General features: G+C 44.4%; 1 protein-coding gene across 4 annotated transcripts; it reads left to right on the top strand.

Annotated features, from left to right (window-relative positions):
- The first annotated feature begins 76 nt into the window (after nucleotides 1-76).
- Nucleotides 77-26882, top strand: WDR86 (WD repeat domain 86). 4 transcript variants are annotated; one of them, XM_073002851.2, is made up of 8 exons: nucleotides 77-572; nucleotides 3502-3607; nucleotides 6190-6497; nucleotides 7562-7703; nucleotides 8895-9327; nucleotides 15814-15949; nucleotides 20681-20784; nucleotides 24105-26882. In XM_073002851.2, the coding sequence occupies exons 3-8, from the start codon at nucleotides 6290-6292 to the stop codon at nucleotides 24321-24323; spliced, it is 1242 nt and encodes a 413-aa protein (XP_072858952.2). In that variant the 5' UTR covers nucleotides 77-572; nucleotides 3502-3607; nucleotides 6190-6289; the 3' UTR covers nucleotides 24324-26882. The 4 variants fall into 4 exon arrangements, with proteins under 4 accessions (XP_072858952.2, XP_078234630.1, XP_072858951.2 ...); XM_078378504.1 differs by having other exon boundaries at nucleotides 3502-3697; XM_073002850.2 differs by lacking the exon at nucleotides 77-572 and adding an exon at nucleotides 916-1515.

The following is a 26882-nucleotide window of genomic DNA, read 5'->3' as shown; positions in this document are numbered from 1 at the left end:
GAAACAAGAACAACTCTGGAGAAAGTTAGGATTTAGGAACGGCCGCGCGTGGAGCACAAGAGCCGCTTGGCTCTGATCAGCCCCGCAAAAGATCAGCCCCCCCCCCCACGACGTCTTCTCTCTTACTTTCTCTCTTCCCCCCCCCCCCCGCGCTTGTCCCTTATCACGGAAGGAAACGAGATCCGCTCGGACGCCCGTTTTGCGGTTCCTAAGTTGGTTTCCTCTCTGGAGTTTTATTGTGCCCTCCCCAGATTTTCCTTTTTTTCTCCCCCCTCCTGCAACCACGGGAAGAAACCCCCCCCCGAGCCTCTGGCGGAGGATCCTTGCCCTCCCTCTCTCTGTCTCTTTCTCTCTCCCTCTCTCTCTCCCCCCCCCGGTCGTTCTTAATTTTTGGAGAAAAGTTTCCTTTTTTCCTAAAGGGGCTCGGGCTCCCCCGGGGGCTGGCTCGCTCTCTCGCTCTCTCGCAGGCGGCCAAGGGGGGTGCGCGCGTCTGCTGCCCTCCAACGGGACTGGGACTCGGGAGAGGATCCTCCCCCCCCCCTTTTTTTCGGGCCGGAGGGGGTTTGAATGAAGTAAGCCACGGGCTGCGCCTCGGCGGTGCCCTGATTTCGGACATGCGGGGGGGGGGGAAGAAGAGGTTTGCTTTAGGCGGAAGCATGGGCATTGGCGTGCGGTGTGGAGGGGGGGGCGGCCGGCCGGCCGGGGGGGGGTTTCCTGTCTTTCTCGGCTGCTTATTCAGAAATGAACAAAAAGGATGCGGGGAATGAACTCTTCAGTGAGTTCATTCCCCGCATCCTTTTCCAAACTCGCACCCTGGATTGCAGGGGCTTCTTTCTAGCGATGAGCGAACCTTTGCATGGGATGCCATGGGGTGGGGAGCAGGGGTGTTGTGGTGGCGTGCATTGGGGGGGGATTTCTGCAAGGGGAAAACCGTGAGGCACTGGGGGGGGGGAATGTCACACCTTTGTGCTCTGCTTTGAATGTAATGTCAAACACCCCGCCACACACATCCTTAAGAGGCATATGGGTTAGGATCCTCCCCTACTTGAAAAGGCAGTGGAAGGAAGCGGGGGGGGCAGAACAGGAGGGCGATGGTGAAGGGTGCTGTGGGGCCATTTTTATGCCCCCCCACATGGCATTGCTCGGGAGAAGGTCTCCCACACGGATGTCTGGCCGCAAAGCCTCGGTTGGGGGGGGTGTTGGCAAAGAGAGGCGAAGCGAAGAAGGGGAACCCTGCCGGGGGGCGGGCGGGGCGGGTGTGTGTGTGTGTGTCTCGTGAAATAAAATGAATTTGAGGAGCGCCCTCCCCCCCCCCCCGTTTTCCGAATAGCGGGAAAGGGAGAAACACAAAGAAAGACACGTGTGGACACATGGGGGGGAGAGTGGCGTTACGGGGAGGAATCAGGAGCTCGAGGGGAGATGGAAGAAGATGGAAGAGCCTCTAGGGCGGCATGTGGGGAGCCGGGGGGGGGAAGAAAGAAGAGCATGGTGGAAAGAGCCCCTGAAGGGCGTGAGGTAAAAAAGAAATTGGGAATTTGGGGGGGGTCGGCTGTGTTGATATATATTGGGGGGGGGCTGGTCAGCAAGGGTTGGGGGCGTGGCCTTCGCGTGTGTGTTTAAACGGGAGAGGAAACCCCCCCTCTGTGTGTGTGGGGTGTGTGGGGGGTATGTCGTGGAGGAAAAGACGAGGCAGGGCTGCCCCCTTCCCCCCCCAGTCCTCCCGCTCGTCTCTGTGGCCATGACACCTTTCAATCTTGTGGCGGCGGGGGGGGGGGGGATCGATCGATCGATTCATTTGGGAGGGAAAGGACTCGGCCAACGGCGCCGCCGCGGCCCAGCCGGGCGAGGGAAAGCCTGAGGGAAAGCAGACACGTGTGTGTGTGTGTGTGTGTGTGTGTGTGTGTGTGTGTGTGTGTGTCGTGGGGAGGGGATTAGCGAGAGAAGAGACCTCCCTCGGCTGGGCTTGGAGGGCCCCCGCCTTGGAAAAAGGGCCCCTTTCTCCTTCTATATTTTCATATATGTGCCTTTCCTATAGAGAGAGGAAAAAGAGGCAGCCAACCTCATTAAAAAGACAGCACTAGGCTTCGAAGAATCAGATAAATCACACTGTGAGAAAGGCAGTGCTATAGAAACACAGTCAGAGCAGGTCATGGGTAGCAATCCATTTCCAAAGTGGCAGTTTTGGTAATGATTTAATATCAGTGTTACAATCCAAGTGAAGGAAAAGCTGGTCTCTCTGTCCACAACTTAGGTCGATTTCACTGGAACTGGGGGATATGAGCTATGGTACAGTACTAGCTTATTCATACCTCCTGGTATTTCTTGGGTACGACCACCATTGCTTCCATCAGACATTCTTGTGTTTTGCTTTAGTATATTTCTGGCTTGGATGGATAGGAATTATGCAGAGCCAAGCATGTAGTAAATCCTCCATATTAACCAGAGCTTCAGTTGGGTTGGGTTGGGGTAACCAGGTAGATTTTAAGCTTTGTGCAGTGTTATCAGTTTGCTTTCTTTGAATACCCTGCTTGAGCAGAGGAACAGGACTGTGCTGCTTGTGACTTGCCAGGTCAATCATAGCTTGTTTGATGTTGTTAAGTAAAGGTAAAGGTTCCCCTTGACAATTTTTGTCCAGTTGTGTTCGACTCTAGGGGGCGGTGCTCATCCCCGTTTCCAAGCCATTGAGCCAGCGTTTTGTCCGCAGACAGTTTCCGTGGTCACGTGGCCAGTGCAACTAGACATGGAACGCTGTTACCTTCCCACCGAGGTGGTCCCTATTTATCTACTCACATTTTTACATGCTTTCGAATTGCTAGGTCGGCAGGAGCTGGGACAAGCGACAGGAACTCACTCCATCATGTGGATTCGATCTTCTGACTGCTGGTCCTCTGACCTTGCAGCACAGAGGCTTCTGTGGTTTAACCCACAGCGCCACCACATCCCTACGTGGTGTTACCTGCCATCAAGTCACCACTGACTTACAGTATGGCAACCCTTTGAATGAGTGATCTTCAATAAGTTCTGTCAACAAATTAGGCATGAATTGCTGGTTCAGCGGTTCATGACATTTTTTAAATCACCTGAACGCGTCCTTGATCCGTCCAAGCTCTGCCTCCTCTGGTGGGTGCCCTTTCAAGAGGCAGCACCCTGGCTTCCCAGCCCCACCTTCTCCAGGCACTGCCTCTAAGTGGGCATCTGCTAGAGGAGGCAGGGCTTGGAAAGGCCAGACACTTGTTCAAGCAATGAAGCGGCGGTTCGTGTCCATCTCTAGTTCTGTCCTCAACTGCCCTGCACAGGTCCTATAAACTCATGGATGTGATTTCCTTTAGGGAATCAGTCCGTCTTGTATTTGGTCCTCTTTTCCTGCTGCCTTCCAACTTGCCTAGTATTATTGTCTTTCCCAGAGAACCCTACTTTCTCATGTTCTCGGAGTAGATCAGCCTCTGTTTCATCATTTTTGCCACCAGAGATAGCCATCCCATAACATTCTCTTTCTTATAGTGTGGGAAGAAAGAAAAACAACCCACTTCTTAAAATGGATGGAGCCCCAAGAAAATGTCTCCTCTGATCACACGGAGAACTGGGTGACTTGGAAGTCACTTAATAGGTATGGACTGGAGTTGGCAGAACCAAAGTGAACCTAAGAAAATTGGCTTGTTGTAGTCACATAATTCTCTGTGAGTGCAGAGAAGAACAGGTAATGTTGCACCTGCATCAGTGTACTCTGTCCCTCAACATGTGCTATGGAATATTTGATATTAACTGCCATGAATGTCTTTGATGTTGCTCATTATTGGATAAAAATTGTCTGACATATTTATCTAAGATTTACAGTTTTATTTTAATAATCCAGTTTGTGTTGTATATGCAAGTAATAATCCAGTTTGTGTTTAGATGCAAGTACCGTATTTTTCGCTCCATAAGACGCACCTTTCCATAAGACACACCAAATTTTTTAGGAGAAGAAAGCAGGTAAATATAATCTGTTTTCTTTGCTCCATAAGACGCACAGACTTTCCACCCCCCCTGTTTTATGGGGGGAAAGTGCGTCTTATGGTGCGAAAAATACGGTAATTGCCTAATTTTATCTTATTGTGTTTTATTAATTGTACTGTGCTTCTGATACTAATAGAGAAACAAGAAGCCATCATTTTGAATCTGTTGGGTGCTTTTCAAATTATTTGTGTTCGTATTATTAATTTTGAGTTTTTGCTGTCTCAGATGTAAAACTAGTATAGCCATCTTCTGGTGGGCTGATGCATCTCTTACTGGTTACTAGTCTGGGGTCACAGGTTTTGTAAAGTTTGCCACGACAGTTCTTCTGTTTAAAATCAGGGACACAGAAAATCTTAAGCAGGAGAAAAAAACAACGCCAATGTAGCTGTCTCAAAGCTTGCAAAATTATATGGAGGTTTTCTAACATGAAGCAGCTCTGCATCCTCACAGCCCCAATATATTCCTAATATCATGATGTTTTCCCTACTTTTCCCCCTTTAGCCTTTGCCTAGGAATTTGAAACATTTTGGAAACCTGGGTTTTTAAAGCACATTAAATGTGTGCAGACTGTTGGTATGCATAGCATTTTCACTTTATTCTGGTCACAGAACTTTATTACTTTTGGCACAAAATTCACAGAGTGTTAGAAACACATTGTCCAGAGTCAGATTCATATGCCTTCCATTGAGTAGCAAAGTGCTTTGGGAAATGTGGATTGCAACCATTATTTGTGGCAAGAACGTTAAAGAAAAATATATGGTATAGCTGAGATTACAGATTTTAAAGCATGGCTATTTCCTTCCTCTCCTTACTCCAGGTGGTGGCATAATAGGTGCATCATATGGTATTAGCATGGCTTGTACTTAAAATCTACAAGGAAATGTGTCACAAACTCCAGGTTGCTGAGGACTATTGGTGACACATTTCCTCCCCATATTCAGAATTTATCTGCCAATAGCAGTGCAAGCAAAAGGGCTACAGAGGATGTAAAAGTATGGGATCCACTCAAAACTACTATCTAGCTGCGGAGCGAGTGACTGGGAGTTCAATTCCCCACTGGGCCTCCTTGACAGGGGCTGGATGTGATGATCTAGAGGGTCCCTTCCTGCTTTGCAGTTCTATGATGCCGATCATCTAAACAAATCCTCTTATTAAAAGTATCATGAAAACAGGACAGGCTTCACCTAGCATTTCAGGACATTAATGAGTGTGAGGTGAACCTCCCTAGGAGTTCAGCTTCACAGTTGGAGTACTATGACAGTACCAACTGGATGGTTAGGAATAAGGGAGAAGACTTCCTGATAGCCACTTATTTGATATGATGGTGGCTTCCTTTAATTGTGGATTTTAGTTGAATGTTGGTCTTATTTGGGGAAAAGACAGTTCTACAAGTATCCTGGTTTAAGATTATTTAAAGCGTTAAAAATAAGAACTGGCACTCTGAATTATGTAAGACAAACAACCATACGTTAAAAAACCAAAATTCTGCAAGACCATGATGCACTTTGAGAATCAGCAGAAGACAGTAATTTCACTTGGGCCAATTATGTGTTTGTAGTGCTGGGTTAGTTTGGATATACAGTATAGTTTTCAGAATCCCCCATCTTACTGGATGGGGGGATCCTGGGAGTTGAAGTAAAAAAACAACAACAACTTTTCTACGCACTGCATTTCTCAAGGTCGGACTCATGATACAATGAATAATAATGTGTTTCATGTCATAGATTTACTCATAATAAGGTACATTCATTGCTAATATGATAACACTTAAGGTGGTTATACAGAGAAGGGATAGGACCTGTTCTCAATTTTCTCAGAGTGCAAGACACACCACAATGGGCTAAAGCTATAGGAAGCTAGATTTAGGCCGAATATCAATAAAAAATTCTTAACTGTTAGAGCAGCATGACAGTGGAACCAATTACCTTGGGGGGTGGTGAGTGCTCCCGTGCTGGAGTCACTTGAGAGAACATTGGACAACCATCTGTCAAATATGCTTTGATTTGGATTCCTGCGTTGAGCAGGGGCTTGGACTTGATGGCTTCATAAGCACCTGCCAACTCCATCATTTTCTGATTTTACGATGGCTAAATGTGATTGTGGAGATTCCGGACAGTGTAAATATACTTGTGTGCCCAGTTACTTAAAAAGTATAATATTATTTGACCCTTAAAACAGTTTTCTATTTTTCAGAGTCCAGCACTTCCTTGCTATTCGCTTGCCTCACAGAACAGCTGAAATTGACCGCTGGGGCAACAACAACTGTTCCCAGTCATAATATGTCTTGTTGCTCATGAGTATTCCCATCCCAACTTCTGCCACTGGTGGAACCTGCAGAATGGGGAGCAGTGGTTCGGCTCTGAAAGTCTGCACAGAACACCAGGGAGGTATCAACTGGCTCAGCCTCAGTCCAGATGGGCAGTGGCTACTGACAGGCAGTGAAGACGGCACTGCGCGGCTTTGGAGCACAGCTGACAGCCAATGCCGGGCCCATTTTCAAGGTAGGGAAAGTGTGCTTTTTATTACGGGTTTGACTATGGGATTTAGCACTTTGATACCTTAGTCCCACAGAGGATCTTCCTCAATAAAGCGTTTTGCAGCTGAGTAAACAGAGCCCAATGGAGCTGATGCAAACTGTTTAATTGCTAACTCTCAGGTTGTTTTGATCTTCAGACTGGGATGATAAATACATTTCTCATAGATTGGCCTTGGATGGATTATAGAATATGGGGCCCTACTACATAGGAGGAAATACCTTAAATAGAATGTTGTGGAATGGTTTGCAAAAAAGAAGAAAAAAAGAAAAGAAAACGAAGCGTTCCTATTCATGATTCAGAAAATGCTTGAGTTTTCCAAAGCATAAACTTCACATGGACTTCATTCTTCCTGCACTCTTCTTAAGCACCGAGAACCTGCATAGTAGGATTAAATACAAAAGGTCATAAGTTGCTTTTTTTTTTGGTGTGTGCACATTTAGGAGTGTTGATTTCTGTAGGACTTATGCCTTGGAAATATATGGGACCGGGTTGCTCGTGGTTGAATTTTGAAATAAAGTTTTATGATGTGTTTGCTCGAGATGGCCAGGAAAATATTCTAAATTGTTTATCATGCAACTTGTATTTGTTTAAGGAGAAACCAAATGACTGAGTATTTATCCACGGATTTAAAATAAGGTTGGCAGCAATTTCTCTCTTTACAGGAATCCAGGAATCTGCATGTGATTTTGATGATTAGGAATTGAGAGAGAAATCCCACAGATGGGAAGTGTTACTTCTTTGGACTACTAGAATATTGCAGCTGACATGGGAATTGTAATCCAGAAAAGTAACTTTTCTCATGTCTGAGAATCTAAGTACTCATACTTAACTATAGCTGCATCTATTAAGAGGGCATCTTAATAGGTGGACTTGAATAAAACTGATTTGGTTTGCCTTTTAATGTGTATGTGCCATATGAGTAGTTTTCGTCACTCTAATGTGCAATCCAGACCTTTTAAAAAAAAATCTCATTGTATAATTTTCCTTGATTTGTACAGACCATTTTCTGTTCTATATACTATTCTTAGGGCATGAAAGCTACATCACCTTTTGCCATTTAGAAAATGAAGTTGCATTCACATGTAGTGCAGATCACACCATCAGAAAGTGGGATGTGATGACGGGTCAGTGCCTAGCCGTTTACCGAGGGCACACTTCAATTGTGAATAGGTAGGTACTACACTGTATTTATTTAGATTTATCTAGATTTCCTCTCCATCCCCCCACATGCATTCCGGTGCCTTGGTTATTTGTCAGACTCACTTCTCATTTGTCTTTAAAACAAGTAGCCTTTCCACATCTTGCCTTGCATGAATACGTTTGTCCAAATGTTTTCTGCATTTGGTCGTGGCTGCATAAATAGTTAGCAACAGTGTTGATACAGCCATATAAGGCAGTGGTTCTTAACCTTTGTTACTCGGATGTTTTTGAACTGCAACTCCCAGAAACCCCAGCCAGCACAGTTGGTGGTGAAGGCTTCTGGGAGTTGCAATCCAAAACTCCTGAGTAACCCAAGGTTAAGAACCAGTGGTCTAAGGCAGTGGTTCTTAACCTTGGGTTACTCAGGTGTTTTTGGACTGCAACTCCCAGAAGCCTTCACCACTAGCTGTGCTGGCTGGGGTTTCTGGGAGTTGTAGTTCAAAAACACCTGAGTAACCCAAGGTTAAGAACCACTGGTCTAAGGCAGTGGTTTGCAACCTGGAGTCTCCAGATGTTTGTGGACTAAAATTCCCAGAAGTCTTCACCACTAACTGTGCTGGCCAGGATTTCTGGGAGTTGTAATTCTGCTTTACTATTATTTACCCACAAGAGAAGTTTAAAGCCAGACCTTCTTTTGTCACCTGAGAGAAGGGAGGAAACTGCCTCTCAAAAGCCTTATTTACAGCTTTTTAAGGTAGCTCTGCTCTGACTGTCCAGATTTGCAGGAGGCACGATTAGAGCAGAGCTACCTTAAAAAGCTGGAAACAAGTCTGACTAATAACTTCTCTATCTCTGCTGAGTCCTCACTCCTTTTTTTAAAAATCAGCTATATGTCCTAGGGTGGGACAGCAAGTCTTAAGAAAAAGAAAAGTGGGGAGGAGAAAGAAACAGAACAAGTTCAGGAAGGAGAGGATTCAGATGGCAGCCAGTTTTTCCGCTGTCCTGCCTCTCACAGCTCCTTTTGGCCATCTGGAATGGCTTCAAAAAGAACAGCTCTAAACCCCTCCACATCAGCTCAAGTAATCACACCCTCCAAACTGATGTGAATGTATCCGAAAAGAAGTCAATGCAGTTTCTCCCTCAGCCTGTAGTTTCAACTCCTTCATTAAAGTGAGGGTGATAATGGGACATGTTGCTGTGTGGTTAATTTGTTTTCAACAGGATTCTTGTTTCGAAAGATTATCTCTTCAGCGGCTCCTATGACAGGACAGCCCGTTGCTGGAGCGTGGATAAAGAGAATCCAGTCCAGGAATTCCGGGGCCACCGGAACTGTGTTCTGACCCTGGCTCTCTATTCCTCAAAAGATGTTCTCCAAGATTCAGAAGAGGAAGAGTCGGAGGAGGAGAAACTGAGCCAGGACTTCCTCGTGACAGGGAGCACAGACTGCACTGTCAAAGTCTGGTGGGTGTCCAGCGGGCGTTGCCACCAGACCTTGATGGGACACACTGGGGCAGTTTTATGTCTCATACTTGACGCTCCAAATAGGGAGCTCTTTTCGGGCAGCACTGATTACACTATTCGGACTTGGAACATTGTGACTGGCGAGCAGCTGAGAGTGTTCAAAGAACATCAAGGATCTGTCATTTGCTTAGAGGTAAGAGATCAACCAGATGTGACCAGTGTACCGTCCATGGCCTGCATGCAGGATCAGAGAAAAATGCCTGGGAATAAGATTGTGAGTGCTGTCAGTCTCGCACGGATGGTACTGGCGGCGGCTGGGTCTCCCAGCAATAGCTTCATTGGCTCCAAGTTGCTGGTGTATAACCAAGGACAGAGTGTATTGGGGCAGACTCAGAGGTAGATACAGAGACTTGAGTTCTAACCCCTTCTGTGGGAGTCCTGAGGGAGGGGGTTTGAGTTTCTTGCACTAACCCTCCAGGTAGTGTCATTTCAAGAAGTGTCCCACTTCACTGGAGACCCAACAGTCCCAGCACTGAAAAACAGGAGGGGAGAATGAGCCCAGCCCTTGGCTGAAGAGTCCAGCCCTTGTATTGACTATCTTTTCAAAGATAGTCAATACAATCAGGTGAAGGTACCCGAGTGGGCTTCTCGGCTTCTCCCAAAGCCACCTCTTCCTCGGCATTTGCACTGCCAGCACCACAACGTGGCCTCCGATCAGCCTGTGTGGAGGCCAGGATGTTGTCAGCGATGGTGGTCCTTCCAACGGGACCTGCACAGGGGTCCCTCTTCCACAGCTCCTTCCTTTAGCAACGGGGTGGATTTTAGGATTAATTCCCAGGGAGCCTTCTAGCTGCCTTCCCTGGAGGTGTGAAACAAGGGGTGGAGGAAGCAAGCGGTCCCCTGTTTTCCCCCAAGTCTCCTCCTTGCCTGAGGTTTCCACTCCTCCTTCCATCTCTCCTCAAGTCCCTGCTCCTCCTTTACTCCTGCCAAAGGTCTCTCCTTCATCCTTTGCAGGTGCCTGCTATCAGTCGGTTCTTCATTGGAACCAGTTCTCCTTTCCCCACTCCTTCCAGGTGCCTGGGAGCTAACAGCTTTCCACTCTCCCCAGGTGCTTCAGAGGGAGGGCAGCCTGCCCGAGGCACTTACGGTAACCTCATCACCAAGACACACTGTGTTAAATAGCGATTATATCTGAGTTGAAGTGTACGGGATGATGCTGGAAGAAACTCATCAGCTTGTTAGTGCCATGTGTATGAAAGCTGTATTAACAGACTGGTGGGACTGCTGCCCATTGAAGTAGGGAGATGTTTTGGCAAAAAGGCAACTGTGAATGTGTATATAGATGAGGTTATTTTGACAGTTGATCAGTCCAAGGCAAAGAGAATTAGAATTTCTTTTTTATAGTTGAATGCAAGCAAAGCACATTCCTGGGCAGAAAGATTGCCAAACGGTTCCGTGCCAGATGTCTTTTTTGTATATGCAGAGGGATACATGTGTACATGTAGAGGATGACCTGTGTGGTGTAATGGATAGGAGTGTTGGACTAGGACTGAGAAGTCCTGAGTTCAAATCCCTTTTCAGCCCTGGAAACTCACTGGGAGTATGGGATGGTAAAACCACTCCTTGAATACCTCACTTATCTTGAAAGCCCTGTTAGAGTTGCTATAAGCTGACTATGACTTGACAATAACAGTTTATGTTCAGAGAGGTACAGAATAGCCTTGAGCAGCTGTATACAGTGGTGCCTCGCTTAACGAGCGCACCATTTAACGACGAATTTGCATAGCGACACATTTTTTGTGATTTTTAATAGGGAAAACATCGCATTGCGATGATCGGTAAGCGATGTTTTTTAAACAGCTGATCGGCAGTTCCAAAATGGCCGCCGCATCCGCAAAATGGCCGCCGGCAGCATTTTCGCGCCCTGCCCTCGCTTACCGGGCAGCAAAAATGGCAGCTGGATCGAGGATTCCCCGCATAGCGGTGAGTTTTCGCCCCAATAAGAATGCATTAAACCCGTTTTAATGCGTTCCTATGGGGTTTCCCCCCCGCATAGCAACAAATCCGGATAGCGACGTTAATCCTGGAACGGATTAACGTCGCTATGCGGGGCACCACTGTATATGCAGAACATACCCATCAGCTGCTCTGTGCTTCCTAGAGAATGCCATTACTCACCTTAATTTGGGCAGAGGAGTGCTATACGTTGGTAGAGTGTAGGTTTCTCTTGTACAAAATCCAGGTCTGGCCTTTGGCAGCATACTCAAGTAAAAGAAGTTTTGATTGCAGTCTATTCAGTTTATAGGTTACTCTGCTAGAAGCAACAGCAGTCTGTGTCAGTATGAGAGAATTTGGACAATTTGAGACAGTTTCCCTCGTGTTAGCAGGCTTAAGCAGTTTGTGTCTATTAAACAGTAATATACTATCAACACATTGCTAATGTTTTAAAGTGGCTGGATGGCTCAGTGATCTAGGCAGTCACCTAGAAAAGGGTCCCCATAAAAGATTGTACTTTTATACCCTGTTTCCCTGAAAACAAGACAGGGTTTGATATTACATTTTGCTCCAAAAATGCAGCAGGGCTTATTTTCAGGGGATGTTTTATTTTTTCATGTACAACAATCTACATTTATTTAAATACAGTGGTGCCCCGCTTGACGACAATAATCTGTTCCAGCAAAATCGCAGTCAAGCAAAAAAACCCCCAAAAAACAAAAACACAAAACAAAACAAAACAAAAACAACCTATTGAAATTCATTGAAAACCGGTCAATGCATTCCAATGGGGGAAATACCTGCTCGTGCAGCAAAAATCGTCCATACGGTGGCCATTTTGCGGTCCCTGTCTTGCGAAGAATCTGTCCTGAACACAGCGGGGAGCCATTTTGCGCCCCGCTGATCAGCTGTTTTGAATAGTCGTTAAGTGGAAAATCGGTTCCCGAAGCAGGGAACCAATTGTCGTAAAGCAAAAAAACACCTACAGCGATCGCAAAAAACTCATCGTACAGCGGATTCATCATCAGGTGGGGTAACCGTCTAATGGGGCACCACTGTACAGTCATGTCATCTTCTGGTTGCTGCACAAGAGTGGAGGGTGTGGGTTCACTTAACTAGGGCTTCTTTTTGGGGTAGGGCTTATATTACGAACATCCTGAAAAATGATACTAGGGCTTATTTTCAGGTTAGGTCTTATTTTCGGGAAAACGGTATTTAATGGACTTCCACCCCATAAGCCAGCGGGAACTCCCCAAACTAGATAATGGGAATATAAGCCACAAAGCAGCATGAGGTACTCTGCTTCTATAATGGTCCCCAGCTGTTTCTCTGATTTCTGACTGAGGCTGCCTCTGTTTTGAGCAAGGGTGGGCAATTAATTTCTATGGGGGGGGCACATGAAAAATTCTGAACTGTGTTTGGGGACCGAACCAATTTTATTTAAAAATAAAATGAAACAGTGATGTTATGATTGTTTTTATTTTAAACGTGTTAATCTTCACAAATATTAAAGAGGTTTTTTGTGGTATGTTAAAGATAAGCAACTGATCAACTTTAGACAAAAAGCTATAAATGGTTTTAATGTTCAAAACTGTCTGCGGGCCAGACGGGTGGCTCACAGGCCGTATGTGGCCCTCGGGCTGCACTTTGCCCAGGTCTGGTTTAGAGTATATGGAGATACAGTGGTACCTTGCAAGACGACGACCCTGCTAAACGACGAATCCACATAACGATGACTTTTTGCAATTGCTATAGCAATTCGCAAAGCAGTCATTCCAATGGGCGATTTTCACTTAACAACGATTTGGTCTGTGCTTCGCGAACCATTTGTTCGCAAGACGACGATTTCTACAGCTGATCGTCGGCTTCGCAAAATGGCTGCCCTGTGTTTTCCGGTCCCATGCTTCGCAGGACAGCCATTTTTACAGCTGATCGGCGCTTGCAAAATGGCTTCCCTATGGGCAATCTTCGCTGGATGACGAGGTATTTTCCCCATTGGAACGCATTAAACGGGTTTCAATGCATTCCAATGGGGAAACAGATTTTGCATGACGATGATTTCGCTAAACAGCAATTTCAATGGGACGGATTATCGTCTTCATGAGGGGCACCACTGTACCCTCAATCTCTCAGGTGTCCCTTGAATGTCTCAGCGAATTTTGGGTTTCCCAGAGATCAGTGAGCTGCTTTTCTTCTCACTTCCTGAAGGAATGACTAGGAACTGAAGCGAGGTAGAGGAACTGTTCTACCTCCTCCTGCTTTGGAGTGGAAGTCCGTAAAATCCGACATATAGGAGTGGAAGTCTATCAAAAACAAAGTACCATCTCTAGTTGCCCTAAGTCAAAACTGGCTTGATGGCACATTGCAGTTGTTGTTGTTGTTGTTGTTGTTGTTGTTGTTGTTGTTGTTGTTGTTGTTGTTGTTGTTGTTGTTGTTGTTGTTGTTGTTGTTGTTGTTAATGTGTTAATACATTATAAATTTTTTAAGTAATGACTAATGGAAATGCATAAAGCATTTCCACTAACATTTCCAAAGTTCAGTGCAAAACAGGCCCTAAGAGGTACAAGTCCAATTATACTCTGCTTTTCGTGAAGGGCTGTGCTTTTCTCCAACAGCCGTTCTATTGGGAAGTTAGCCAGAGTGAACAAAGCTTTTCCCAAAGCTGGCCAAGAAAAACACAGCAACAAAGCTTTCGCTGCTTCTTCAAACCACAAGCAGATTATAATTGGGAATTGTGTCTCCCTACTCATTTTTTAAAACCAGCCATTGTTAGCGTTTGGATACATTTGGAAAAAACTATTGTCATAAGTGTACCCTCTCTTCCCTCTTTTTGTGCTTTCTAATTATGGAAGATTAATCACTGCTCTTTCTGATGAAAGGAATGTCTGTCTTTCTAATGAAAGACATTAAAAGTATGTTTTGCATTGATTGCCCACTTGATTTAATGTGATATAAATTAAGCAGAGATCTTATAGGGACATTCTTGCAACATACTTGGTATGTGCCTCACGATATAAGATACCTTAAGCCTGAGGCTGAAGTTGTTTTTCCATTCCATTAGCCAAATGAATGTTGTGGGAGGTTGCGTGAAGCATTTTAAAAAATATAGAATAATGGATTACATTTTGGAGGGAAGCATTCCTCCAGGGTGGATGTTGAGGAGGAAACTACAGCAGATTTAAGTTTTGTGAATGAGAAACTAATTGGATTTTTACAATTTGCATACATTTTCTGTAAAGATATATTTGGTTTGAAACACAAGTTGGTAGGAGAAATTGATAATGCAGGGCAAGTAGTTTTGTAACTGGTGCTATATTGCTAAAATAGATTATCATTAAGCAAATAAACGTAGATCTGCTCATTCCTTAGTCTGAACTGAATTGACTTCTCCATTACAGTTTAACCCAGCCATGTGCATCTAATCCTAATCCAGTGCCTTTTACATTAGAAGAGCATACAGAGAGGGTTTTTTCCCCAAGGGAAGCAGATGCACTAAAGTCTTCTTATAGTCCTTCCATAGGCATCTGGCTGGCCATTGTGTGATGGGACTGCTGGATTAGAGAGATCTTTGGTCTGATCTAATGTGACTTTTCTTATTTTCACATGTTTCTCGCACACATCTGATAGTGAGCCTACATCAGTACAACTACTCATCTACATAATGAAAGGTGACTGCAGAGGGACCTCTGCAGCTAACTAAATTAGATATTATAATAATAGGTACTGTATCTAACACCCTACTAGTTGGCTGAATAGCTCAGTGAGTTGGTGTATCCTTAAACAAGGGGCCTGCACTATCGGAGCAGCATGAGAACTTGCTTCTCCTTGCTTCTATCCAGTTAATGCTGCAGAGTCAGACCGATGTGACACAACAGAAGAGTGCTTAGCTGTTAGCTGCATTTCCTAGACAGAGCTTAGAACAGTGGTTCCCAATGTTGAGCCCCCAGGTGTTCTTAGACTAAAACTCCCATAAGCCTTTACCACTACCGTGTTTCCCCAAAAATAAGACAGGGTCTTATATTAATTTTTGATCCAGAAAACACATTAGGGCTTATTTTCAGGGGAAGTTTTTTTTTCATGTACAACCATCTAAATTTATTCAAATAGTCCTGTCATCTTCTTCTGGTTGCTGCACAATGGTGGAGGGCAGGGTTTCACGTAACTGCGGCTTCTTTTTGGGGTAGGGCTTACCGTATATTATGAGCATCCTGAAAAATCATACTAGGGCTTATTTTCAGGTTAGGGCTTATTTTCAGGGAGACAGGGTAGCTATGGTGCCCAGAATTTCTGGCCGTTACAGTCCAAGAACATCTGGGGACCCAAAGTTAGGAACTACTGGCTTGGAACATCATCTTGCTTAGCCGTACCTACCTACGCTATCTTAGCTCGAATCTGAACCAACAGACATAGCAGTGCTGGCTATGTAGGTTTTACTGGTTTCTCTGGTTGTACCAAATTAGTCTGAGAGTCTGAGCCTTATTTAGTTTCTTTCTCCTTGATATCGCAGAGCTGTTTGATGGCCAGTTGCAAGTAGGTGAGAATGCACATTCTGGTACTGAATCCATTGCAGTTTTCAGTGCCATGATTATTATTTGCATCTCTTTCTTCTATTCGAGGAGGAAGACTTAGAATATGATAGCCACTCATGAAAGTATTACAGTATTTCTTCTCTTTCCCATCTTAGCTTGTGAATCGTTGCTTGTATTCAGGGAGTGCAGACCGGACAGTGAAATGCTGGTTGGCTGATACTGGGGAGCGGATCCGGACATATAAGGCTCACAAGCACAGCGTCAGCACTTTGAAATACCATGCTGGGATATGTAAGTTCCAGGAGATTCACTGATATGCCTTTTCATCATGCTTTGTCTCAGATGAGAATTGAAAACACCCAAGTTCAAATGGCCACACATTTGTGTATCTCATTGGGTAAAGTTGGGTCTATCACTGGGCAGAATCCAAGCAAGACTGCTCACATAACATGCATTTGGTTTGGGCCTGTCATCTTGCCAGTCAGCTACCATTAGTTGTGATGGCTTCCACAGTTTTTTTCTTGTGCGCATGTCCCTATCTAGTAGGACTTTAGCAATTGGCCTTCTAGCCTGACCTATCTCAGGGTTATTCTGAGATTTAAAAGGACTGATCTTTTAGCGGCTGTGGAGATCAATGTGCTGAATAATAGAACAAAGATACATTAAATAAAAGTGAACAAAGAATCAACAAATGGCCATGATGTGTTCTTAGAATACAGTGGTGCCCCGCATAGCGACGTTAATCCGTTCCAGCATTAACGTCGCTATCCGGATTAATCGCTATGCGGGGGGAACCCATAGGAACGCATTAAACTCCGTTTAATGCGTTCCTATTGGGGAAAAACTCACCGGTAAGCGAAGATTCCCCCATCTGGCTGCCATTTTCACTGCCCGGTAAGCGAGGGCAGGGTGCAAAAATGCTACGGGCGGCCATTTTCTGCACCCGGCGGCCATTTTGGAACCGCCAATCAGCTGTTTTCTAAACATCGCAATGCGAAGATCGGTAAGCGAAACGCTTACCGATCATCTCAATGCGATGTTTAGCCTATCTAAACATCGCAATGCGATCGCATTAGCGATCGCAAAAAATGCATCGCTATGCAGATTCGTTGTTAAATGGTACGCTCGTTAAGCGAGGCACCACTGTAGCTGGCCCAAGGTCACCCATTGGGTTGTGTGGCTCAGTCGGGACTAGAACCTGGGTTTCTCAGGTCCCAATCCAAGACTACAGTATATATAACCTTTGCTGCCAGATGTTGTCAAATAACAATTCTCAGCACTAGAGAGATCCTATATTATAGTAACTTATTCCAGAGACAAGCTTGGAAAATATGAAGGATGCTTGTGCTGCTCAGTTAATACAGGGATGGTGGGAAAAGGGCCCAGCTCTCCCCTGACTCAAGGAAGGCTTATTTACTTTTGAAAAATAGCAGACAGACCTCCACCCCATCATTTAATAGTCTCAGATACCAATTTTGCGAGATTTACGCATCTCTGAAAGAGTCAGTGAGCAACATCCAACCAAGTAAATCTTTTGTGTGCTTTAGCTCCCTTGAAAAAGGGTGTCCTTCATCCTTCTTTAGATTTGGGAGGCTAGATCTGCCCTGGGCTGCTGTCAGCTGTATATCAAAGTCAGGTTATCTAGTTCCCATGGTGGTGCTCAGTACATTCATCTCCTTTTCATCTGCTTCACCATTTTGCTGACATGGCATACTGCCTATGTTTGGTTCGAAAATGTGGCTTTATTTATCTAGATCTCTGAAATGGATCATGCATTCATTACAGAGGTGTAGCGCAAAGGTATTGAAAGCTTTTGTTGTAGTTGAAAAACCAGAATGAAAAGGCAAATGTTGAAAGATGAAATAATATTGCTTTACAAGTCCATTTCTTTTGGGTCTGGGTGGGTGACTTGGTGTCCCATAACGGTCTGAAGTCAAAAATCACTTTTTCAGAGATCTGTAGCACTTTACACTGTAATGCAGAAAAGCCTAAACAAAAGCTGCCAAAAAAAGAAGAAATAGACCTGTGTTGTAATCAGGCTTCTACCAGAAGTCTTCCTGGAAGATCTTTCTTCCATCCATTAAAAAGCGAGTGGCCAATCCAAGCTTTTCTCTTGCCAAGCAGACTCTGTTGTATTAGCCTAAATTACTAAGATGCAGAAGTGCACAGCAAATTGCATAAGGTTCTTCTCCATCTCCTCTCAAGCTCTTTTTGGGGTGTTATGACTGAGGGCATAGAGGACTGAACAGATGTTTGGGCTTCCAATTATGGGAGCTCTTTAGGTGTGCTTAGCATAACATCTTTCCAGGCCCTCTGGGTAACTTTTATTTGAGACAGAGGCATGGATGTTTGCAGGCATAACAGCCACTCACTTAGCTTTCCACGGTTTCAATCATAATGCCTACGTGAGAATTATTATTGATGCTTGCATGCAGCCCAAGGCTGAAATTCAGAGGTATTCTGGATTGGGTCTTTTCTCTTGCTCTCTAGAAGCACTTGACCTCGCTTGAAAGCAAAAACCACCCAGTGTTTACCCAGATAGTGATTCTCATTCCATAGCAGCAGACCACAGCCTTTGCATTTAAGAAATAAATGCTTCCAGATGGCAGAAAACTGTACCAGCAGTTGGTAAACTTGGGCTGTTCTGCTCTCTGAAGGCGAAAAAGAAAAGAAAATTATATGTACGCACACACAATAGTAATTGTACATAAAGGCATGTGTTTTCTCAGAAGGCGTATTGGCTTTTTGTCTTGTCTCCCCCCCCCCCAAACTCATGAATAGCCTTCAAGCCATGGTCAATTGCAGGTAGGATGTACAGTGAGATAAAACCTGGTCTGACATGATCTGTACTCCAGGCAAGCATGTTCTTGATACCCTGTTTCCCTGAAAATAAGACCTAACCTGAAAGTAAGCCCTAGCACAACACAGCACAGCACCAAAATGTCAGCACAGGCAATGCCTCTGTGCATAGACTAGAACAACATGGCCATTCACACAACCAAAAATGGGTCAAAAGACAGCACAAAGCAGAGCGATTTAAAATATAAACCGCTTCCTGATGGGTGTTCAAAAAGAAACGATTCCTCGTAGAAAAACCTGAGATTTACCATAACATGTTGTTATGTTGACATCTGAGCGTTCAGCCTGGAGGCAGGCGTTGCATCACGGCCTCTCCCAATTTGAAGAGACCCTTGTCCAGCAGGCCGAGGCAAAGAGGAAGTCACAAAAGCAGCAAAACCAGGGAGCTGGACAGGGAACAGATTGGATTTGTCTTCAGTGTGGAAGAGATTGTCACTCTCGAATTGGCCTCCTCAGCCACACTAGACGCTGTTCCAAGTCCCCCATACAGAGCACGTCACCATAGTCTTTCGAGACTGAAGGTTGCCTAAACTAAACTAAAAAAAACCATAACATGTTGTAGTCTGGAAATTTTTAATCAATTTGCACTGTACTAAACCTGGAGAAACTTGGAGCATTGCAATATAGTCACACCCTTAATTTCCAAACCCGTTGTCACACACACCCAGCTGCTCTGTATATTCTCCCTAACAAACGGATTGCTTTCAGGCATGACAGTTTCTCTTGTCTCCATTTCCATTGCCAACAGAGGAAATCCTTCCTCAGTTGCTAATTAGGATCACAGAATCAATCGTGTTAAATATAATGAGGTTTATTTTATAGATTAACATATTTGAGAATCAAAGAAATCATAGATGGAATAGTATTTGGTATTCATTAAGCTTCATTTACTTCAGAAATATGCTGGTTACTTCGTATTTAGTTTCAATCACTTTATAACAGTTGCATTCAGTTCTCTTATACGATTCTTTCTAAGTGTTTATTTCCAAAACACATTCTTACAACTACCTAACTTTTTCTCTAACTCCTGACTAACTGTCCTATCTCATCAGTAACCAAAGCCCCTAACTCCTGTTTTAACTGAAATCCTAGCTCTAACTGAACTTTAATCGTCCTCTATTCTCTTCTTATATTTCCTTGGTTCCGCCCTCCTGCTCAACCATTGGTTACTAAATCAGTATTCCATTGTGATGGACATGTGTGGTTTCTGGCCTGTCCGTCACACCCGTATTTAAAGCTGGAACTGAATGTTTTCTTGAGATTAGTGTTTGGAATAATATAGCATGATGTACATAGTGCTGTTTTGAATTATTTAAAAGCTTTGAGTGGATGGTGTGGCTTAACAGCTATTGTAACAACAACAGCAACAACAACAACTCAGTTCTGTTTCTCAAATGAACCCATAATTTTTTTTTGACCTTACTGTACTTGAATACCTTTTTAAAATACATAGTGCACTGACAACAACAACAAAAATAATAGATAAAAAAGAAGTACCGGTAACACATTTTGGATGATTTAAAAATGACTTGCTCCCATCCTCAAAGATTAAATTTGTGGTCAGAAGAGGAAATTATAATCTTGCTTGCTAAATGGTGACTCTGTTTGTGTGATACCCGGAGGCTTGTGTCCTCTGCATACCCACCTGATAAGAAAGGGGGTTGCATAAATATATATGGTATTTAAGTTTTTACATGAGCTGCAATTCTGTGCTGATTTAGCTTGAGAGTATGTGCATGCTCCATTCTACTTTACCCAGGCTTCATGCTCTGGAGAGGACACTTCTTGATACAGAGCATGTTACCACTGCATAGCCTGGGGCAAGCATGGCTTTTAATGGAGAATGATATATTCCTGTGTCCTCAAGAGGGATTACCAGTCTAGACAAGTGACAAGGTTTCCCAAAGAGCTGCTATTCCAGATTACTTAACAACCTGCTTTCCCCCTTAAAATTCTTGCAAACTTTCTCAATAGTTAAAATCGTAGTCTTTATGTTCCAATGCACTAAAAAAGGAATTGGGAAATGTACAACAAGTTAATTTCCCCCCCCCTTTCACATCTTCCCTTGTATCCTTTCGGTAGAAGGTTATAGCATGCAAGGATTTCAATAGGAGGCTATAATGAAATATTCTGGAAAAAATCCCGTCTTTGTTTTTACTACAGTGTTTACAGGAAGTGGCGATGCGTGTGCACGAGCATTTAATACAAAGACCGGCATCTTGCAGAGAGTTTTTCGAGGACACAAGCTGGTTATTAACTGCATCCAGGTGAGATGCCGCCTCTTTGAACTTGAAAATCAATCCTCAAATTGGAAGTGTTTGAATGGTTTGGCACCATTTCGCTCCGTTAGCTGTTGATGGCAGGTTGCTGCACAGTGGCAGAAGGGGTAGAACCTCCTAAGAAGAAATTGTTCTGAGGAAAGAGTTCTTCCTCATGCTGCTAGATCTCCATATCGCTGAACAAAAGCCAGCTTGCTTGAATGGCTTTATACTACAGTGGTGCCTCGCAAGACAACCGCCTCACAGGACGAAAACCCCGCAAGACAAATGGTTTTTGCGATTGCTGTGGTGCCTCGCAAGACGGCTTCTATGGCTGTGCTTCGCAAGACAAATGTTTTTCAGAAGACCGATGCCTCGCAAGATGAATGAATTATTTTCGTCTTGCGAGGTTCCCATAGGAATACATTGCAATGCTTTCCTATGGGAAACCGCCTTTCACAAGATGAAAATTTCGCAAGACAGCGCTACTCACGGAACGAATTACTTTTGTCTTGCGAGGCATTACTGTACGTAGTAGAAGACCCGCTGGTGACCTCTGTTTGTACTTTGTGGTGAAGTGCCCCTAGACTGTGGGCCACTCCTGATCAGCATCCCTTACGGAAATGGGCACAGATAAATTCACTTTGACCAGCCACATGTCTGACCGTTGTTTAGCGTGGATGACTTTTCTTTAAAGCAGTTCAGCAAAGTCCTCTGGCGCTTCCTACCACTACTCAGCCTATAATGCCCAATCCATATGTAGTCTTTCACTGAGTTAAGGTGCAGGCAAAGGATTGTTCAAGTCATTCCTTCCTCTTATAAACCTAAAAAGATGTTTTAGCAGAACTCTACCTCTCTTCTGCACCTTTCCCAACTGCTGGTTTGGAAAGACAGGCCATAGGCTTGTTAGCCCTCTGCTCCTGCAAGAACAGAGCTTAGAAGAATTATTTTGTTGGACTATAACTCAAAGTGTTCGTTCCAGTTAACCCATTGAGTCAACAGAGCTTATGTGAAGTGTTGACTTACCAACTTCCCATTATTTAATTGGGTCTCCTTTAGTTAGATTTAGACCGTATAATCTCTCAGGTAGTACGACATCCGTGCTGGCTGGGGGATTCTGGGGGTTGTAGTCCAAACAAAGGCCTCCAAGCTCTGTAGAAGGGGAAAGGGCATCCATTATTTGTGGAATGACATAGGCACAAAGCAGTGAAGAGCTTTCGGTCAAAAGCCTCTGTTGCTGTTTATAGTTCATGGAGGAGGTGAATCAAGAAGTCTTTCCTCCCGGGCTGGCTCCTGCAGAAGTGAGCCAGGAAGTACAAATAATAACGCCTGCCCTTCAGCTTTTGCTGCATTTTAACACATGCCCCCGTTAAACATTACTTGCTGATCATCACTTAAGGTTTTCAGTGGGTTGGACCCAGATTTAGCCTTACTTAGATTGTGGAGATTTAAGTTAGTCGTGGACTTGGTCCCATTGATGAGCATGAAAGCAATCCAGTGTAAATAAAATTAGGGTCATATTTGCTGTTGCGTTTGGCTTAAAAGCTGAGCTCACAGTTTTAGGCTGCAATCCTGTACATGCTGACCTGGGAGAAAATCTCACAGCGCTCTGAGTAGGGTGGACTGTTTAGACTTGGCTCTTCCTCCTGTGTTTGCTATTCTGCCCCATTTCACACCTGGCAAGGATAAAGGGCGCACGTTGTGATTGCACTAATATTCTGTCTTCGTTCTAAATGAGTAGACTCCTTCTCCTTCCCCAACCACTTCTCACTGTGGGCATCTCATCAGCCAGTCATGTATGTGTAAGAGAGGCATTTAAGCTATGTTAATACTGGCAGCAGAGTGAAGTCATAGTGAGTAGGATGGATTTGTGCGTAGGCCACGCATTCATTATACTCTGGAAGAGAAAGCTGAAAGGAACCAACCTGCCTTTATGCAGAGGGCGTTCTGAAAGAGAACAGGGGCTTATTGTGAGAAGAGGAGGGTCACAGAAGGAAAAGAATCCCATCAAAGTCCCAACAATATTGCAGTTTTCTATTTGTGAAAAGATAAAATCCCACTCCTCATTCAGACCAAGTGCTTCAAATGGCCAGAGGACTTAATTTAAACTGGGCCTGAAGTCCAGAACTTACTTGTGCTGTGGCAACACAGGCTTCGTCTTCATTGCAGGAAACGGAGACAATACACTGGGATGGGAGGAAGCTGATAAGACCACTTCAGACTATACAGATGTGGAGCTACTAATTAACAGTCTTTTCTAATGGTAGTTCTAGAAGAGGTCGCCGTTGTTAGTCCGTGCAAACGTATCAGGCATAATCCGAAGAAACAAAACAAAGACAAAAACATGTGTCACCTTAAAGACTAACTATTACAGTCCATGAAAGCTCACATTAAAATATATTAGTTAGTCTTTAAGGTACCACGTGTCTTTATTTTGTTTCGTTTCTTCGGATTTTGCCTGATCATCTTTTCTAAGGTAGCCCATCTTCCTAATTCACCCTCCTGCCAGTGTATTAGAGAGAAAGGTTCTAAACCATCTCTTCCTATACTTACTAGCTTTATGTGTGCAGGTAGCTTTTGTATGCAGAAAAGTACAGTGGTGCCTCGCTTAACGAGCGCCTTGCTGAGCGATGAAATCGCTTAACGGGGCGCTCTGGGCCATCGCTGGAGCATTCGCTCAGCAATGGCCCCTATGGAGGTTTTTCGCTTTGCGATATTCGCTAAGCGTTTCCCTTAGCGAATATCGCATAACGAAGCCGGGAGAACAGCTGATCGGCGGTTCCAAAATGGCCGCCGGAAGGTCTGCGCCGCATTTTCGCGCCCTGCCCTCGCTTACCGAGGGCGTGAAAATGGCGGCGCTATGGGACAACATCGCTTAACGGTGAGTTTTCAAGCCATAGGAACGCATTGAACAAAGTTCAATGCGTTTCTATGGCTTTTTTATTACCATTTAGCGATGTTTTCGCATAGCGAAGGTTAATCCGGAACGGATTAACCTCGCTATGCGAGGCACCACTGTACTGAAAATGGAAATGACTCCCAAGTCTGCAGTTCAACCTGTCACCTGGACTCTCCATCATTTCTACTTTGCTGTGGTGCATGTATAGATCAGGCAGTGTAGCAACAAAGAGGAGAGAATACTTCTGTCTGTGTAACCAGCCTCTCCACAGCCCTTCTGTAAAGACATCTGGAACTAGGCATAAGAGGGATGGGGGGGCAGCAGGTACTCTACAAATAGGCGAGGCCAAAGGACGGGGTTTTTTTGCTTTTCTACTGTTCTGTGTTTACTGTGATGCTGAGCTGTCCTAAACATGGCCCTGTTGTTCCAGATCCACAATGAATTATTGTACACAGCTTCCCACGATGGCACACTGAGGATCTGGGACATACGGCAGATCTACAAGCGGAACAAGCGCCGCTGGAAGGAGAGGTCTCTCCAGGGCAGGCGCTCTCCGAAGGGAAGCCTGTCTCGCCTCTTCAACAACAAAGTGGGGTGCATGGTGCACCAGGAAAACGGAGGGGAGCAGGAGGCCGTGGAGCTCGTCTGATGGATGGACAAGGGTCAGAGAATGGGCGGCTTTCTGCCAGCAGCAGAGGGTGTGCCGGAACCATGTGTGACCTAGCGGGCCAAATGCAGCCCGTGTGGGGAAGCCCTGGCGATGCCAAGGACCTGGCAGTGCACGTCCACAGCTGGTGGACTACTGTGCCCAACGTACTCAGAGTTTGTACATGTTATTTATGTGGACTAAATTTCCCAGAATCCACCAGCCAGCCTGGCTAATGACCAGGCTGGCTGAGAGTGTCATGGAATAGAGTCTGGAAAAAAAATAACATTTGCAGGTTCTGACTCCAGTGGGTCGCACGTTGTATGAGCTTTAATGCATCCTCAACAGCTGCTGTTGGAACTGTTTTCTCACTGCTGTTTGGGAGCGAATTAACTACTATTCAGACTCTTGCTGAAGGTAGCAGAGATCTCATGAGTACTTGGAAATGTTGTTGCTTTGTTGGACATCCGTGTAATTCCCTGATTTTATTGTGGTAGTTTTTTCAGCAGAGATTTGAACCCAGATCTCTTGAATTCTAGTCTATCAGTCTCTCCATGACACCACTCTCGTTCTCACATGGAAAGAGAACTTTCCCTCAAATGTTGCTTTGAAAAGTATGTCATGATACATTCAGAGACACATGGGGAGAAAGCAGTGGCTGTGCACTAGAACCGAAAGCAATCCATTGCTTATAGGCAGATGTAATTCCCCAGAGGAGATTGGGTGCATTTTTCCAGCGTTGTGCATAGCACTGATGGGCTGGTGGATGGCTGAGCTGAGCCCCAATTAGTCAGTCCATAATCCTTTTCTCTCACCTCGAAGCAGTTTTACAGACTTTTGTGAAGTGTAACATGCTAGATCAATGGTTAAGTGAATGAATATTGATACAATACTGCAGGAAAATACCACTGAACGCAATCAGTATGCAAAATCTTTAATTATTGCTTCAGCAAAGGATAAGAACTGCCTGCTGATCAGCACTGTGCGTGGATGCTACTGTTGAGATACCCAGAAAAAAGTGTTGGATGTCAGCATTAATCCTGCAGGTAAAAAAACAACGTGCTGGTTCAAGGCCTGTCTCTAAAATCTAAAACCAACCACTGCCAGCTTCAGATTGTTTGGTCTTCATTTTGCAGAGACTTCGTTTTCAGTTTTAAGATATTTTAAGATACAGAGGCCTCACCCAAACGGAGCATTTCTTCCCTTATTTGTGCCCAGTTTTGAAATATTTATGAGCCATTTCTTTAAAATAGACTTTTTTTTTTTTACAAAGAGAAGTGGGGTTTTAGAAGTAAATGTGTACAGAAACCCCAGTAAGAGGGATGCTCATTTGGCAATAAGAGACCCTCGGTGTCACAGAGTGCAGAGAAACAAACACTGTATCTGATGAGACCAGAGTCAGCTACGAACCAGGTGTCCCCCTGGAGCTGCCTGTACGTTCCTCTACGTCCCTCTTGCATGGTTCAGTCCAGCACGATGTGTCCAGAAAGAGCTGTTCTTCAAGCTAGGACCTCCCGGGTCAGTTTCTCTTAGCTTGATGGCCCCAGATTTAGTTTTCTGTCCTTTGGACTGACCTGAGTATAGGAAGGTGTCTTTGAAGGAGTGGGATGACTCTTTTAAGACAAAACAACAAACACCTTAATGACTGAGGTTATTATAACCTAAGCTTTTGTGGACTCTAGCCCACTTCATTTAATGCAGCAGTTCCCAACCTCTTTTGAGTGAAGACCCCCTTTTATAATAACCCAGTAACTGTGCAACATTTGCATAAAAAGGCAAAAATTTTAATGGGGTAAAGTCTTTTCTTTTTTAAAGTAGAGGCTTCTTTCTCTCCTAAAGAGCCTGTTTCTCATACATACACGTTAACATTAATATCCTGGTCCAACAGGTCAAGAAAAAAAACTATTGAACAAGGCCTGCTACACATAGAAAGCGAACTGTGACCCCCAGAAAACACTTTGCAATCCCCAGTTTGGGAAACACTGATCTAATGTGTGATGTGTTACCCAGAATTTCAGGTTTATATGCAGTACACATCATGGAGGGAGGTGTAGACAGTGAAAATGGAGGGAGAAGAAATGGAAGATGGACCAGCAGTGACAGTTCATTTCCGTTGTCCAAACCACAGCTGATCACCCAAACCTCCTGGCACCAGATAAGCCTAGATAAGTGTGGAGATCTCTTTTTTTGGACTGCAACTCTTCTGCCATTCTGGGAATTATAGTCCGGGGACACCAGTGTGCATACCTTTAGTATCAAATCTTGTCTAGGACTTCAAACACAGATGAAGAAGCAGACCTTCTCCTTCCTAAATTAAATACCGCATATACATCTCCACCCTGTTTTTGAAGCCAGTAGAATATAATTTGAGGGAGGTTTTGATGCTGAAACCAGTTTTTACATGTCTGTACCCTGGAATGTGAAATAATATAAGTACCTCTGATTATGTATAAAGTCTCTCCCCTACTCCAGCTACACAGATCTGGAAGGAGGAGGATAGTCATGTTTGAAAGCCACAAACCCTTTGTATTATACAAAATAAAACGCTGTCTCCTGGTTCAA

This window comes from Pogona vitticeps, chromosome 6 (genome assembly GCF_051106095.1).
Source record: "Pogona vitticeps strain Pit_001003342236 chromosome 6, PviZW2.1, whole genome shotgun sequence".
Taxonomy (NCBI): Eukaryota; Metazoa; Chordata; class Lepidosauria; order Squamata; family Agamidae; genus Pogona; species Pogona vitticeps.
This window is presented reverse-complemented; position numbering and strand designations above follow the sequence as displayed.